This window comes from Oncorhynchus masou, chromosome 25 (genome assembly GCF_036934945.1).
Source record: "Oncorhynchus masou masou isolate Uvic2021 chromosome 25, UVic_Omas_1.1, whole genome shotgun sequence".
NCBI lineage: Eukaryota > Metazoa > Chordata > Actinopteri > Salmoniformes > Salmonidae > Oncorhynchus > Oncorhynchus masou.
In genome coordinates this window covers 4,336,913-4,355,024 of record NC_088236.1, presented here as the reverse complement: position 1 = coordinate 4,355,024, position 18,112 = coordinate 4,336,913, and the positions used below count along the sequence as shown (strand labels likewise).

Below are 18,112 nucleotides of genomic sequence, written 5' to 3'. Positions count from 1 at the left end.
AGTGATCTATAGTTGTATCATTAGGACTCAGGACAGTGATCTATAGTTGTATCATTAGGACTCAGGACAGTGACCTATAGTTGTATCACTAGGAGGACTCAGGACAGTGATCTATAGTTGTATCATTAGGACTCAGGACAGTGACCTATAGTTGTATCATTAGGACTCAGGACAGTGACCTATAGTTGTATCATTAGGACTCAGGACAGTGACCTATAGTTGTATCACTAGGAAGACTCAGGACAGTGATCTATAGTTGTATCACTAGGACTCAGGACAGTGACCTATAGTTGTATCATTAGGACTCAGGACAGTGATCTATAGTTGTATCATTAGGACTCAGGACAGTGACCTATAGTTGTATCACTAGGAGGACTCAGGACAGTGATCTATAGTTGTATCATTAGGACTCAGGACAGTGATCTATAGTTGTATCATTAGGAGGACTCAGGACAGTGATCTATAGTTGTATAATTAGGAGGACTCAGGACAGTGACCTATAGATGTATCATTAGGACTCAGGACAGTGATCTATAGTTGTATCATTAGGACTCAGGACAGTGATCTATAGTTGTATCATTAGGACTCAGGACAGTGATCTATAGTTGTATCATTAGACTCAGGACAGTGATCTATAGTTGTATCATTATGACTCAGGACAGTGATCTATAGTTGTATCATTATGACTCAGGACAGTGATCTATAGTTGTATCATTAGGACTCAGGACAGTGACCTATAGTTGTATCACTAGGAGGACTCAGGACAGTGATCTATAGTTGTATCATTAGGACTCAGGACAGTGACCTATAGTTGTATCACTAGGAGGACTCAGGACAGTGACCTATAGTTGTATCATTAGGACTCAGGACAGTGACCTATAGTTGTATCATTAGGACTCAGGACAGTGATCTATAGTTGTATCATTAGGACTCAGGACAGTGACCTATAGTTGTATCATTAGGACTCAGGACAGTGACCTATAGTTGTATCATTAGGAGGACTCAGGACAGTGATCTATAGTTGTATCATTAGGAGGACTCAGGACAGTGACCTATAGTTGTATCATTAGGACTCAGGACAGTGATCTATAGTTGTATCATTATGACTCAGGACAGTGACCTATAGTTTTATCATTAGGACTCAGGACAGTGACCTATAGTTGTATCACTAGGACTCAGGACAGTGACCTATAGTTGTATCATTATGACTCAGGACAGTGATCTATAGTTGTATCATTAGGACTCAGGACAGTGATCTATAGTTGTATCATTAGGACTCAGGACAGTGATCTATAGTTGTATCACTAGGAGGACTCAGGACAGTGATCTATAGTTGTATCATTAGGACTCAGGACAGTGACCTATAGTTGTATCATTAGGACTCAGGACAGTGATCTATAGTTGTATCATTAGGACTCAGGACAGTGATCTATAGTTGTATCACTAGGAGGACTCAGGACAGTGATCTATAGTTGTATCACTAGGAGAACTCAGGACAGTGACCAATAGTTGTATCATTAGGACTCAGGACAGTGATCTATAGTTGTATCATTAGGACTCAGGACAGTGATCTATAGTTGTATCATTAGGACTCAGGACAGTGACCTATAGTTGTATCACTAGGAGGACTCAGGACAGTGATCTATAGTTGTATCATTAGGACTCAGGACAGTGACCTATAGTTGTATCATTAGGACTCAGGACAGTGACCTATAGTTGTATCATTAGGACTCAGGACAGTGACCTATAGTTGTATCACTAGGAAGACTAGGACTCAGGACAGTGACCTATAGTTGTATCATTAGGACTCAGGACAGTGATCTATAGTTGTATCATTAGGACTCAGGACAGTGACCTATAGTTGTATCACTAGGAGGACTCAGGACAGTGATCTATAGTTGTATCATTAGGACTCAGGACAGTGATCTATAGTTGTATCATTAGGAGGACTCAGGACAGTGATCTATAGTTGTATAATTAGGAGGACTCAGGACAGTGACCTATAGATGTATCATTAGGACTCAGGACAGTGATCTATAGTTGTATCATTATTAGGACTCTATAGTTGACATTAGACTCAGGACAGTCTATAGTTGTATCACTCAGGACAGTGATCCATAGTTGTATCACTAGGACTTAGGACAGTGACCTATAGTTGTATCATTAGGACTCAGGACAGTGATCTATAGATGTATCATTAGGACTCAGGACAGTGACCTATAGTTGTATCATTAGGACTCAGGACAGTGATCTATAGTTGTATCACTAGGAGGACTCAGGACAGTGACCTATAGTTGTATCATTAAGACTCAGGACAGTGATCTATAGTTGTATCACTAGGACTCAGGACAGTGATCTATAGTTGTATCATTAGGACTCAGGACAGTGATCTATAGTTGTATCACTAGGAGGACTCAGGACAGTGACCTATAGTTGTATCATTATGACTCAGGACAGTGATCTATAGTTGTATCATTAGGACTCAGGACAGTGATCTATAGTTGTATCATGATCTATAGTTGTAGGACTCAGGACAGTGATCTATAGTTGTATCACTAGGAGGACTCAGGACAGTGATCTATAGTTGTATCACTAGGAGAACTCAGGACAGTGACCAATAGTTGTATCATTAGGACTCAGGACAGTGATCTATAGTTGTATCATTAGGACTCAGGACAGTGATCTATAGTTGTATCATTAGGACTCAGGACAGTGACCTATAGTTGTATCACTAGGAGGACTCAGGACAGTGATCTATAGTTGTATCATTAGGACTCAGGACAGTGACCTATAGTTGTATCATTAGGACTCAGGACAGTGACCTATAGTTGTATCATTAGGACTCAGGACAGTGACCTATAGTTGTATCACTAGGAAGACTCAGGACAGTGATCTATAGTTGTATCACTAGGACTCAGGACAGTGACCTATAGTTGTATCATTAGGACTCAGGACAGTGATCTATAGTTGTATCATTAGGACTCAGGACAGTGACCTATAGTTGTATCACTAGGAGGACTCAGGACAGTGATCTATAGTTGTATCATTAGGACTCAGGACAGTGATCTATAGTTGTATCATTAGGAGGACTCAGGACAGTGATCTATAGTTGTATAATTAGGAGGACTCAGGACAGTGACCTATAGATGTATCATTAGGACTCAGGACAGTGATCTATAGTTGTATCATTAGGACTCAGGACAGTGATCTATAGTTGTATCATTAGGACTCAGGACAGTGATCTATAGTTGTATCATTAGGACTCAGGACAGTGATCTATAGTTGTATCATTATGACTCAGGACAGTGATCTATAGTTGTATCATTATGACTCAGGACAGTGATCTATAGTTGTATCATTAGGACTCAGGACAGTGACCTATAGTTGTATCACTAGGAGGACTCAGGACAGTGATCTATAGTTGTATCATTAGGACTCAGGACAGTGACCTATAGTTGTATCACTAGGAGGACTCAGGACAGTGATCTATAGTTGTATCATTAGGACTCAGGACAGTGACCTATAGTTGTATCACTAGGAGGACTCAGGACAGTGATCTATAGTTGTATCATTAGGACTCAGGACAGTGACCTATAGTTGTATCATTAGGACTCAGGACAGTGACCTATAGTTGTATCATTAGGAGGACTCAGGACAGTGATCTATAGTTGTATCATTAGGACTCAGGACAGTGATCTATAGTTGTATCATTAGGACTCAGGACAGTGATCTATAGTTGTATCATTAGGACTCAGGACAGTGACCTATAGTTGTATCATTAGGACTCAGGACAGTGACCTATAGTTGTATCACTAGGACTCAGGACAGTGACCTATAGTTGTATCATTAGGACTCAGGACAGTGATCTATAGTTGTATCATTAGGACTCAGGACAGTGACCTATAGTTGTATCATTAGGACTCAGGACAGTGATCTATAGTTGTATCACTAGGAGGACTCAGGACAGTGACCTATAGTTGTATCATTAGGACTCAGGACAGTGATCTATAGTTGTATCATTAGGACTCAGGACAGTGACCTATAGTCGTATCATTAGGACTCAGGACAGTGATCTATAGTTGTATCACTAGGACTCAGGACAGTGATCTATAGTTCTATCATTAGGACTCAGGACAGTGACCTATAGTTGTATCATTATGACTCAGGACAGTGACCTATAGTTGTATCACTAGGAGGACTCAGGACAGTGATCTATAGTTGTATCACTAGGACTCAGGACAGTGATCTATAGTTCTATCATTAGGACTCAGGACAGTGACCTATAGTTGTATCATTAGGACTCAGGACAGTGACCTATAGTTGTATCATTAGGACTCAGGACAGTGACCAATAGTTGTATCATTAGGACTCAGGACAGTGATCTATAGTTGTATCATTAGGACTCAGGACAGTGACCTATAGTTGTATCATTAGGACTCAGGACAGTGACCTATAGTTGTATCACTAGGAGGACTCAGGACAGTGATCTATAGTTGTATCACTAGGACTCAGGACAGTGATCTATAGTTCTATCATTAGGACTCAGGACAGTGACCTATAGTTGTATCATTAGGACTCAGGACAGTGATCTATAGTTGTATCATTAGGACTCAGGACAGTGACCTATAGTTGTATCATTAGGACTCAGGACAGTGACCTATAGTTGTATCATTAGGACTCAGGACAGTGACCTATAGTTGTATCACTAGGAGGACTCAGGACAGTGATCTATAGTTGTATCACTAGGACTCAGGACAGTGACCTATAGTTGTATCATTAGGACTCAGGACAGTGATCTATAGATGTATCATTAGGAGGACTCAGGACAGTGATCTATAGTTGTATCATTAGGACTCAGGACAGTGATCTATAGTTGTATCATTAGGACTCAGGACAGTGATCTATAGTTGTATCATTATGACTCAGGACAGTGATCTATAGTTGTATCATTATGACTCAGGACAGTGATCTATAGTTGTATCATTAGGACTCAGGACAGTGACCTATAGTTGTATCACTAGGAGGACTCAGGACAGTGATCTATAGTTGTATCATTAGGACTCAGGACAGTGACCTATAGTTGTATCACTAGGAGGACTCAGGACAGTGATCTATAGTTGTATCATTATGACTCAGGACAGTGACCTATAGTTGTATCACTAGGAGGACTCAGGACAGTGATCTATAGTTGTATCATTAGGACTCAGGACAGTGATCTATAGTTGTATCATTAGGACTCAGGACAGTGACCTATAGTTGTATCATTAGGACTCAGGACAGTGATCTATAGTTGTATCACTAGGAGGACTCAGGACAGTGACCTATAGTTGTATCATTAGGACTCAGGACAGTGATCTATAGTTGTATCATTAGGACTCAGGACAGTGATCAATAGTTGTATCATTAGGACTCAGGACAGTGATCTATAGTTGTATCACTAGGAGGACTCAGGACAGTGACCTATAGTTGTATCATTAGGACTCAGGACAGTGACCTATAGTTGTATCACTAGGAGGACTCAGGACAGTGATCTATAGTTGTATCATTAGGACTCAGGACAGTGACCTATAGTTGTATCATTAGGACTCAGGACAGTGATCTATAGTTGTATCATTAGGACTCAGGACAGTGATCTATAGTTGTATCAATAGGAGGACTCAGGACAGTGATCTATAGTATGTATCATTATGACTCAGGACAGTGACCTATAGTTGTATCACTAGGAGGACTCAGGACAGTGATCTATAGTTGTATCATTAGGACTCAGGACAGTGACCTATAGTTGTATCATTAGGACTCAGGATAGTGATCTATAGTTGTATCATTAGGACTCAGGACAGTGACCTATAGTTTTATCATTAGGACTCAGGACAGTGACCTATAGTTGTATCATTAGGACTCAGGACAGTGACCTATAGTTGTATCACTAGGACTCAGGACAGTGACCTATAGTTGTATCATTATGACTCAGGACAGTGATCTATAGTTGTATCATTAGGACTCAGGACAGTAACCTATAGTTGTATCATTAGGACTCAGGACAGTGATCTATAGTTGTATCACTAGGAGGACTCAGGATAGTGATCTATAGTTGTATCATTATGACTCAGGACAGTGACCTATAGTTGTATCACTAGGAGGACTCAGGACAGTGATCTATAGTTGTATCATTAGGACTCAGGACAGTGACCTATAGTCGTATCATTAGGACTCAGGACAGTGATCTATAGTTGTATCACTAGGACTCAGGACAGTGATCTATAGTTCTATCATTAGGACTCAGGACAGTGACCTATAGTTGTATCATTATGACTCAGGACAGTGACCTATAGTTGTATCACTAGGAGGACTCAGACCAGTGATCTATAGTTGTATCACTAGGACTCAGGACAGTGATCTATAGTTCTATCATTAGGACTCAGGACAGTGACCTATAGTTGTATCATTAGGACTCAGGACAGTGACCTATAGTTGTATCATTAGGACTCAGGACAGTGATCATTAGGACTCAGGACAGTAGTTGTATCATTATGACTCAGGACAGTGATCTATAGTTGTATCATTAGGACTCAGGACAGTGATCTATAGTTGTATCATTAGGACTCAGGACAGTGACCTATAGTTGTATCATTAGGACTCAGGACAGTGATCTATAGTTGTATCATTAGGACTCAGGACAGTGACCTATAGTTGTATCATTAGGACTCAGGACAGTGATCTATAGTTGTATCACTAGGACTCAGGACAGTGACCTATAGTTGTATCATTAGGACTCAGGACAGTGACCTATAGTTGTATCATTAGGACTCAGGACAGTGATCTATAGTTGTATCATTAGGACTCAGGACAGTGATCTATAGTTGTATCACTAGGAGGACTCAGGACAGTGATCTATAGTTGTATCACTAGGAGGACTCAGGACAGTGATCTATAGTTGTATCATTAGGACTCAGGACAGTGACCTATAGTTGTATCATTAGGACTCAGGACAGTGATCTATAGTTGTATCACTAGGAGGACTCAGGACAGTGACCTATAGTTGTATCATTAGGACTCAGGACAGTGATCTATAGTTGTATCACTAGGAGGACTCAGGACAGTGACCTATAGTTGTATCATTAGGACTCAGGACAGTGACCTATAGTTGTATCACTAGGAGGACTCAGGACAGTGATCTATAGTTGTATCATTAGGACTCAGGACAGTGACCTATAGTTGTATCATTAGGACTCAGGACAGTGATCTATAGTTGTATCATTAGGACTCAGGACAGTGATCTATAGTTGTATCACTAGGAGGACTCAGGACAGTGATCTATAGTTGTATCATTATGACTCAGGACAGTGACCTATAGTTGTATCACTAGGAGGACTCAGGACAGTGATCTATAGTTGTATCATTAGGACTCAGGACAGTGACCTATAGTTGTATCATTAGGACTCAGGACAGTGATCTATAGTTGTATCACTAGGACTCAGGACAGTGATCTATAGTTGTATCACTAGGAGGACTCAGGACAGTGATCTATAGTCGTATCATTAGGACTCAGGACAGTGATCTATAGTTGTATCATTAGGACTCAGGACAGTGACCTATAGTTGTATCATTAGGAGGACTCAGGACAGTGATCTATAGTTGTATCATTATGACTCAGGACAGTGATCTATAGTTGTATCATTATGACTCAGGACAGTGACCTATAGTTGTATCACTAGGAGGACTCAGGACAGTGATCTATAGTTGTATCATTAGGACTCAGGACAGTGACCTATAGTTGTATCACTAGGACTCAGGACAGTGACCTATAGTTGTATCATTATGACTCAGGACAGTGACCTATAGTTGTATCATTAGGACTCAGGACAGTGATCTATAGTTGTATCACTAGGAGGACTCAGGACAGTGATCTATAGTTGTATCATTATGACTCAGGACAGTGACCTATAGTTGTATCACTAGGAGGACTCAGGACAGTGATCTATAGTTGTATCATTAGGACTCAGGACAGTGATCTATAGTTGTATCATTAGGACTCAGGACAGTGACCTATAGTTGTATCATTAGGACTCAGGACAGTGATCTATAGTTGTATCATTAGGACTCAGGACAGTGACCTATAGTTGTATCATTAGGACTCAGGACAGTGACCTATAGTTGTATCACTAGGAGGACTCAGGACAGTGATCTATAGTTGTATCACTAGGAGGACTCAGGTCAGTGATCTATAGTTGTATCATTATGACTCAGGACAGTGACCTATAGTTGTATCATTATGACTCAGGACAGTGACCTATAGTTGTATCATTAGGACTCAGGACAGTGACCTATAGTTGTATCATTAGGAGGACTCAGGACAGTGATCTATAGTTGTATCATTAGGAGGACTCAGGACAGTGACCTATAGTTGTATCATTAGGACTCAGGACAGTGATCTATAGTTGTATCATTAGGACTCAGGACAGTGATCTATAGTTGTATCATTAGGAGGACTCAGGACAGTGATCTATAGTTGTATCATTAGGACTCAGGACAGTGATCTATAGTTGTATCATTAGGACTCAGGACAGTGATCTATAGTTGTATCATTAGGACTCAGGACAGTGATCTATAGTTGTATCACTAGGACTCAGGACAGTGACCTATAGTTGTATCATTAGGACTCAGGACAGTGATCTATAGTTGTATCATTAGGACTCAGGACAGTGATCTATAGTTATATCACTAGGAGGACTCAGGACAGTGATCTATAGTTGTATCATTATGACTCAGGACAGTGATCTATAGTTGTATCATTATGACTCAGGACAGTGATCTATAGTTGTATCATTAGGACTCAGGACAGTGACCTATAGTTGTATCATTAGGAGGACTCAGGACAGTGATCTATAGTTGTATCATTAGGACTCAGGACAGTGACCTATAGTTGTATCATTAGGACTCAGGACAGTGATCTATAGTTGTATCACTAGGAGGACTCAGGACAGTGACCTATAGTTGTATCATTAGGACTCAGGACAGTGATCTATAGTTGTATCATTAGGACTCAGGACAGTGATCTATAGTTGTATCATTAGGACTCAGGACAGTGATCTATAGTTGTATCACTAGGAGGACTCAGGACAGTGACCTATAGTTGTATCATTAGGACTCAGGACAGTGACCTATAGTTGTATCACTAGGAGGACTCAGGACAGTGATCTATAGTTGTATCATTAGGACTCAGGACAGTGACCTATAGTTGTATCATTAGGACTCAGGACAGTGATCTATAGTTGTATCATTAGGACTCAGGACAGTGATCTATAGTTGTATCACTAGGAGGACTCGGGACAGTGATCTATAGTTGTATCATTATGACTCAGGACAGTGACCTATAGTTGTATCACTAGGAGGACTCAGGACAGTGATCTATAGTTGTATCATTAGGACTCAGGACAGTGACCTATAGTTGTATCATTAGGACTCAGGACAGTGATCTATAGTTGTATCACTAGGACTCAGGACAGTGATCTATAGTTGTATCACTAGGAGGACTCAGGACAGTGATCTATAGTTGTATCATTATGACTCAGGACAGTGACCTATAGTTTTATCATTAGGACTCAGGACAGTGACCTATAGTTGTATCATTAGGACTCAGGACAGTGACCTATAGTTGTATCACTAGGACTCAGGACAGTGATCTATAGTTGTATCATTAGGACTCAGGACAGTGATCTATAGTTGTATCATTATGACTCAGGACAGTGATCTATAGTTGTATCATTAGGACTCAGGACAGTGACCTATAGTTGTATCACTAGGAGGACTCAGGACAGTGATCTATAGTCGTATCATTAGGACTCAGGACAGTGATCTATAGTTGTATCATTAGGACTCAGGACAGTGACCTATAGTTGTATCATTAGGAGGACTCAGGACAGTGGTCTATAGTTGTATCATTATGACTCAGGACAGTGATCTATAGTTGTATCATTATGACTCAGGACAGTGACCTATAGTTGTATCACTAGGAGGACTCAGGACAGTGATCTATAGTTGTATCATTAGGACTCAGGACAGTGACCTATAGTTGTATCACTAGGACTCAGGACAGTGACCTATAGTTGTATCATTATGACTCAGGACAGTGACCTATAGTTGTATCATTAGGACTCAGGACAGTGATCTATAGTTGTATCACTAGGAGGACTCAGGACAGTGATCTATAGTTGTATCATTATGACTCAGGACAGTGACCTATAGTTGTATCACTAGGAGGACTCAGGACAGTGATCTATAGTTGTATCATTAGGACTCAGGACAGTGATCTATAGTTGTATCATTAGGACTCAGGACAGTGACCTATAGTTGTATCATTAGGACTCAGGACAGTGATCTATAGTTGTATCATTAGGACTCAGGACAGTGACCTATAGTTGTATCATTAGGACTCAGGACAGTGACCTATAGTTGTATCACTAGGAGGACTCAGGACAGTGATCTATAGTTGTATCACTAGGAGGACTCAGGTCAGTGATCTATAGTTGTATCATTATGACTCAGGACAGTGACCTATAGTTGTATCATTATGACTCAGGACAGTGACCTATAGTTGTATCATTAGGACTCAGGACAGTGACCTATAGTTGTATCATTAGGAGGACTCAGGACAGTGATCTATAGTTGTATCATTAGGAGGACTCAGGACAGTGACCTATAGTTGTATCATTAGGACTCAGGACAGTGATCTATAGTTGTATCATTAGGACTCAGGACAGTGATCTATAGTTGTATCATTAGGAGGACTCAGGACAGTGATCTATAGTTGTATCATTAGGACTCAGGACAGTGATCTATAGTTGTATCATTAGGACTCAGGACAGTGATCTATAGTTGTATCATTAGGACTCAGGACAGTGATCTATAGTTGTATCACTAGGACTCAGGACAGTGACCTATAGTTGTATCATTAGGACTCAGGACAGTGATCTATAGTTGTATCATTAGGACTCAGGACAGTGATCTATAGTTGTATCACTAGGAGGACTCAGGACAGTGATCTATAGTTGTATCATTATGACTCAGGACAGTGATCTATAGTTGTATCATTATGACTCAGGACAGTGATCTATAGTTGTATCATTAGGACTCAGGACAGTGACCTATAGTTGTATCATTAGGAGGACTCAGGACAGTGATCTATAGTTGTATCATTAGGACTCAGGACAGTGACCTATAGTTGTATCATTAGGACTCAGGACAGTGATCTATAGTTGTATCACTAGGAGGACTCAGGATAGTGACCTATAGTTGTATCATTAGGACTCAGGACAGTGATCTATAGTTGTATCATTAGGACTCAGGACAGTGATCTATAGTTGTATCATTAGGACTCAGGACAGTGATCTATAGTTGTATCACTAGGAGGACTCAGGACAGTGATCTATAGTTGTATCACTAGGAGGACTCAGGACAGTGATCTATAGTTGTATCATTATGACTCAGGACAGTGACCTATAGTTGTATCATTATGACTCAGGACAGTGACCTATAGTTGTATCATTAGGACTCAGGACAGTGATCTATAGTTGTATCATTAGGACTCAGGACAGTGATCTATAGTTGTATCATTAGGACTCAGGACAGTGATCTATAGTTGTATCACTAGGACTCAGGACAGTGATCTATAGTTGTATCATTAGGACTCAGGACAGTGATCTATAGTTGTATCATTAGGACTCAGGACAGTGACCTATAGTTGTATCATTAGGACTCAGGACAGTGATCTATAGTTGTATCATTAGGACTCAGGACAGTGATCTATAGTTGTATCACTAGGACTCAGGACAGTGATCTATAGTTGTATCACTAGGACTCAGGACAGTGATCTATAGTTGTATCATTAGGACTGAGTAATTCTCTGATTGGTGCCAACATCACATCATGCTTTAAAACAGGAGTGGGCAACTCCAGTCCTCCAGGGTCTGATTGGTGTCACTCTTGTTCTCCATCCCTGACAAACACAGCTGATTAATCAAATTGCATTCTAAACAGGACATCATGATTAGGTCATTATTGGAGTCAGGGTGTGTTAGCTGGGACTGGGGGCAAAACTGTGACACCAAATCAGGCTCTCGAGGACTGGGGTTGCCCATCCCTGCTTTATTAAAACTTTAGGGGGTCTGGTTACATTTAGCTGTATGGGCTGAACTGAATATAGCTCTGTTCTTCTCTCTTCTTGTACTGTGTGTTAGTATGTGTGTACGGTACTCACTCTGAGCATGGGTCCGTTCTGGAACACGTGTGGTTCGTCACACACCACACAGAACTCATTCAGGACCGGAATCCTCTGATCAGCATATTCCATGGTCTGAAGACAGAAGACATGATTAAGAGGACATGATAAATGCTCATATAGGTTTTATAAAACACGTATCAACTCGTTCTACATGTACACATTTGCTTGAAGTAAACGTTTACGAAACATATTATTGATAGAAGAAGAGCTCAGGTGAAATTCAGGGAGCATCGACCTGGACGAGGAAACCTCTGTCTTTTATTGGTATGGACTTGGCTCCATTGTTTGGCTGTAAAGGCAGAGAGGGACATTTGTTACCGGCCTGTGATCCAAAAAAGGTCAACAATCCCTGTTTCTAATGACAAATCAAGATCAACCAATCATGAGAGGATGCCTTTTCGGATCAACCAATCACCAACAGCCTTACTGACCGGCAGGGGCGTGGCGAGCGAGGGGGCGAGGATCCCGATGAGCCCTGAAGTAAGAGAGAGCCGCCTCCCCTCGGACAGAGACACAGAGTCCTTGAAGATGTCCGCTGCTTTGCCCATCTTGGTACTGCTGGAGTAGGACCTACAGTAACATGGAGGCATTGATGAGGTAGTAGGACCTACAGTAACATGGAGGCATTGATGAGGTAGTAGGACCTGCAGTAACATGGAGGCATTGATGAGGTAGTAGGACCTGAGGTAACATGGAGGCATTGATGAGGTAGTAGGACCTGCAGTAACATTGAGGCATTGATGAGGTAGTAGGACCTGCAGTAACATGGAGGCATTGATGAGGTAGTAGGACCTACAGTAACATGGAGGCATTGATGAGGTAGTAGGACCTACAGTAACATGGAGGCATTGATGAGGCAGTAGGACCTAAGGTAACATGGAGGCATTGATGAGGCAGTAGGACCTACAGTAACATGGAGGCATTGATGAGGCAGTAGGACCTGCGGTAACATGGAGGCATTGATGAGGCAGTAAGACCTGAGGTAACATGGAGGCATTGATGAGGTAGTAGGACCTGCAGTAACATGGAGGCATTGATGAGGCAGTAGGACCTGAGGTAACATGGAGGCATTGATGAGGTAGTAGGACCTGCAGTAACATTGAGGCATTGATGAGGTAGTAGGACCTGCAGTAACATGGAGGCATTGATGAGGTAGTAGGACCTACAGTAACATGGAGGCATTGATGAGGTAGTAGGACCTACAGTAACATGGAGGCATTGATGAGGCAGTAGGACCTAAGGTAACATGGAGGCATTGATGAGGCAGTAGGACCTACAGTAACATGGAGGCATTGATGAGGCAGTAGGACCTGCGGTAACATGGAGGCATTGATGAGGCAGTAAGACCTGAGGTAACATGGAGGCATTGATGAGGTAGTAGGACCTGCAGTAACATGGAGGCATTGATGAGGCAGTAGGACCTGAGGTAACATGGAGGCATTGTTGAGGCAGTAGGACCTGCAGTAATATGGAGGCATTGATGAGGCAGTATGACCTACAGTAACATGGAGGCATTGATGAGGCAGTAGGACCTACAGTAACATGGAGGCATTGATGAGGCAGTAGGACCTTAGGTAACATGGAGGCATTGATGAGGTAGTAGGACCTGCAGTAACATGGAGGCATTGATGAGGCAGTAGGACCTGCGGTAGCATGGAGGCATAGATGAGGCAGTAGGACCTGAGGTAACATGGAGGCATTGATGAGGCAGTAGGACCTGCAGTAGCATGCATTGATGAGGCAGTAGGACCTGCAGTAGCATGCATTGATGAGGCAGTAGGACCTGCAGTAGCATGCATTGATGAGGCAGTAGGACATGCAGTAACAGGCATTGATGAGGCAGTAGGACCTGCAGTAACATGGAGGCATTGATGAGGCAGTAGGACCTGCAGTAACATGGAGGAATTGATGAGGCAGTAGGACCTGCAGTAGCATGCATTGATGAGGCAGTAGGACCTTCAGTAACATGCATTGATGAGGCAGTAGGACCTTCAGTAACAGGCATTGATGAGGCAGTAGGACCTGCAGTAACAACATTGATGAGGCTGTAGGACCTGCAGTAACAACATTGATGAGGCAGTAGGACCTACAGTAACATGGAGGCATTGATGAGGCAGTAGGACCTACAGTAACATGGAGGCATTGATGAGGCAGTAGGACCTACAGTAACATGGAGGCATTGATGAGGCAGTAGGACCTACAGTAACATGGAGGCATTGATGAGGCAGTAGGACCTGCAGTAACATGGAGGCATTGATGAGGCAATAGGACCTGCAGTAACATGGCATTGATGAGGCTGTAGGACCTGCAGTAACAACATTGATGAGGCAGTAGGACCTACAGTAACATGGAGGCATTGATGAGGCAGTATGACCTACAGTAACATGGAGGCATTGATGAGGCAGTAGGACCTACAGTAACATGGAGGCATTGATGAGGCAGTAGGACCTACAGTAACATGGAGGCATTGATGAGGCAGTAGGACCTGCAGTAACATGGAGGCATTGATGAGGCAGTAGGACCTGCAGTAACATGGCATTGATGAGGCAGTAGGACCTGCAGTAACATGGCATTGATGAGGCAGTAGGACCTGCAGTAACATGCATTGATGAGGCAGTAGGACCTGCAGTAACATGCATTGATGAGGCAGTAGGACCTGCAGTAACATGGAGGCATTGATGAGGCAGTAGGACCTGCAGTAACATGGAGGCATTGATGAGGCAGTAGGACCTGCAGTAACATGGAGGCATTGATGAGGCAGTAGGACCTGCAGTAACATGCATTGATGAGGCAGTAGGACCTGCAGTAACATGCATTGATGAGGCAGTAGGACCTGCAGTAACAACATTGATGAGGCAGTAGGACCTGCAGTAACATGCATTGATGAGGCAGTAGGACCTGCAGTAACATGGAGGCATTGATGAGGCAGTAGGACCTGCAGTAACATGGAGGCATTGATGAGGCAGTAGGACCTGCAGTAACATGGAGGCATTGATGAGGCAGTAGGACCTGCAGTAACATGCATTAATGAGGCAGTAGGACCTGCAGTAACATGCATTGATGAGGCAGTAGGACCTGCAGTAACATGCATTGATGAGGCAGTAGGCCCTGCAGTAACATGAGTTGCTGCTTTTAGTGTATGTTTTTGCGTATTTATGTATCATCTGGTGCCAACAAATGTTCCTTCCTTTGGGGATCAATAAAGTACTATGTTATGTTAATATGTTCTCATCTTACCTGCTGAGGAGGTGGTGGTGTTTCAGTCCATCCAGCTCCTCCGTCCTGATAGAACCAGAGCACGACCTACTGAGCAGTCTGTGGTGCTTTAAACCTCCCCCAAGACTACCTCCACCAAGACTACATCCACCAAGACTACCGCCTCCACCACCACTCGGGCCCAGCCCACCAACACCTCCCCCAAGACTACCTCCCCCAAGACTACCTCCCCCAAGACTACCTCCCCCAAGACTACCTCCTCCACCACCAACACCTCCCCCAAGACTACCTACACCCCCTCCCCCACCTCCTCCCACTCCCGCATGCTCACAGCGGGGGTCACCAGAGCACGAGCGAGGCAGGAGCTTATGGGGAGCGGGTCGGAGGTCCTCTGGTTTGACCACAGCCATGCAGGGCCTGCCCAGGCGGTGGGGTTTGAAGGGCAGTGGTCCGGGCCCTCCTCCGTGGTCCATACGGGGGTCTCCACTGGACAGGGAAAGACCCAGGAGACGGTGGGTAGTCTTGGTCCCGGGGCCGCAGCCGTCCACCTCAACCTGCTGTTTGGCGGTGCTGGTGTAAGTCCGGCGGAGAAGGCGGTGGGATTTAGAGACGCCATCTTGTTCTGGCTTCAGCTTCTTTTTGCTCTTGACACAGCCGGGAGGCGGGTAGCTGGGAGATCTGAAGACGAAGATAACTTTATTGTCCAATATACACAAATGATGGAAACGGAGAGAGTAAACCCAGGCTCAATTCTGCCTAACCAATCAGAGAGCAAAAGTGGAGATACTACCATATCATACCTATCTGATCCTTTCAGATACAGTAAGTGCCTATGTGGTAAAGAACAAGAAATGTCTGTAGTTTAATTACAGTGACAGACAGGTTCAAATCGATAATTATGTTAGACGTAAATGTCAGTATTACGATGTTTCTCTGACCTGCGGAGGGTCGAGAAGATGTGGAGGGGAGATTTGCCTTTCTTGTCACCCTTGTTTTTGTTGCGAGAGCAGTTGAGTTTCTCTTTACTTTGGAGTTTCCACTGCTGGGTGACAAACGTCTGCATTATCCTGAAGAGAGAGGGGGGGGAGGATGTAACATCTACATTATCGTTGTAAGAGAGAAGAAACAAACGTGTTATCCAATGAAGGGATCCACAATTCAACAGATTCGGGTTAATTTCCTTCAAAGAAGTCTTCCCTTCAAGGGATCCCTTCATTGGATAACACGTTTGTTTCTTCTCCATCGGAGCCCTTCCCCTTCTCCACGTGTTGTTAAGGTACCGCCATATTCTAAAATCGATCTACACACAATACCCCATAATGACAAAGCGAAAACAGTTGTTGTTTTTTTTTTAAATGTGCTAATTTATTTATTAAAAATTCAGACCCTTTGCTATGAGAATATCTTTGAGCTCAGGGGCATCCCTGTTTCCATTCATCTTCCTTGAGATGTTCCTATAACTTGATTGGAGTTTGCCTATGGTAAATTCAATTGATTCAAAGACGATTTAGACATACCTGTCTATATGAGGTCCCACAGTTGACAGTGCATGTCAGAGCAAAAACCAAGCCATGAGGTCGAAGGAATTGTCTGTAGAGCACCGAGACAGGATTGTGTCGAGGCACAGATCTGGGCAAGGGTACCGAAACATTTGCGGCATTGTAGGTCCCCAAGAACACAGTGGAATGGAAGAAGTTTGGAACCACCAAGACTCTTCCTAGTGCTGACCGCCCAGCCAAATTGAGAAATCAGGGGAGAAGGACCTTGGTCTAGCAGGTGACCAAGAACCCGATGGTAACTGACAGAGCTCTAGAGTTCCTCTGTGGAGATGGGAGATCCTTCCAGAAGGACAACCACCCGTGCAGCACTCCACCAATCAGGCCTTTATAGTAGTGGCAAGACGGAAGCCACTCCTCAGTAAAAAGCATATGACAGCCCGCTTGGAGTTTGCCAAAAGGCACCTAAAGAACTATCAGACAACCAAGAAACAAGATTCTCTGGTCTGATGAAGCCAAGATTGAAGTCTTTGGCCTGAATGCAAAGCATCACATCTGGTGGAAACCTGTCAACATCCCTACGGTGAAGCATGGTGGTGGCAGCATCATGTCCGGAGGAAACCTGTCACCATCCCTACGGTGAAGCATGGTGGTGGCAGCATCATGTCCGGAGGAAACCTGTCACCATCCCTACGGTGAAGCATGGTGGTGGCAGCATCATGTGGTGGGGTGTTTTTTAGCGGCAGGGACTGGGAGACTAGTCAGGATCGAGGGAAAAATGAACGTTGCAAAGTACAGAGAGATCCTTGATGAAAACCTGCTCCAGAGTGCTCAAGACCACAGACTGGGGTGAAGGTTCACCTTCCAAGAGGACAACCACCCTCAACACAGCCAAGACAATGCAGGAGTAGCTTCTGGACAAGTCTCTGAATGTTCTTGAATAGCCCAGCCAGAGCCTGGACTTGAACCTGATCGAACATCTCTGGAGAGACCTGAAAATAGCTGTGCAGAAGCGTCCCCATCCAACCTGACAGAGCTTGAGAGGATCTGCAGAGAAGAATGGAAAAAAACTCCCCAAGCCAAGCTTGTAGCGTCATACCCAAGAAGACTCAAGGCTGTA

General features: G+C 43.2%; 1 protein-coding gene across 2 annotated transcripts in view; it reads right to left on the bottom strand.

Moving 5' to 3' along the window:
- The window catches only part of LOC135513699 (protein mono-ADP-ribosyltransferase PARP8-like), a 104,329-nt gene that overhangs the window by 37,390 nt on the left and 48,827 nt on the right, over positions 1-18,112 (bottom strand). The window contains exons 10-15 of one of the 2 annotated variants that reach the window (XM_064936571.1): positions 16,435-16,563; positions 16,297-16,326; positions 15,518-16,174; positions 12,712-12,850; positions 12,516-12,569; positions 12,257-12,352 (exon numbers count right to left, since the gene is read on the bottom strand). In XM_064936571.1, coding sequence (XP_064792643.1) covers positions 12,257-12,352; positions 12,516-12,569; positions 12,712-12,850; positions 15,518-16,174; positions 16,297-16,326; positions 16,435-16,563 — 1,105 coding nt within the window. The remainder of the gene's footprint in view (positions 1-12,256; positions 12,353-12,515; positions 12,570-12,711; positions 12,851-15,517; positions 16,175-16,296; positions 16,327-16,434; positions 16,564-18,112) is intronic. The other variant, XM_064936572.1, reaches the window with a different exon arrangement.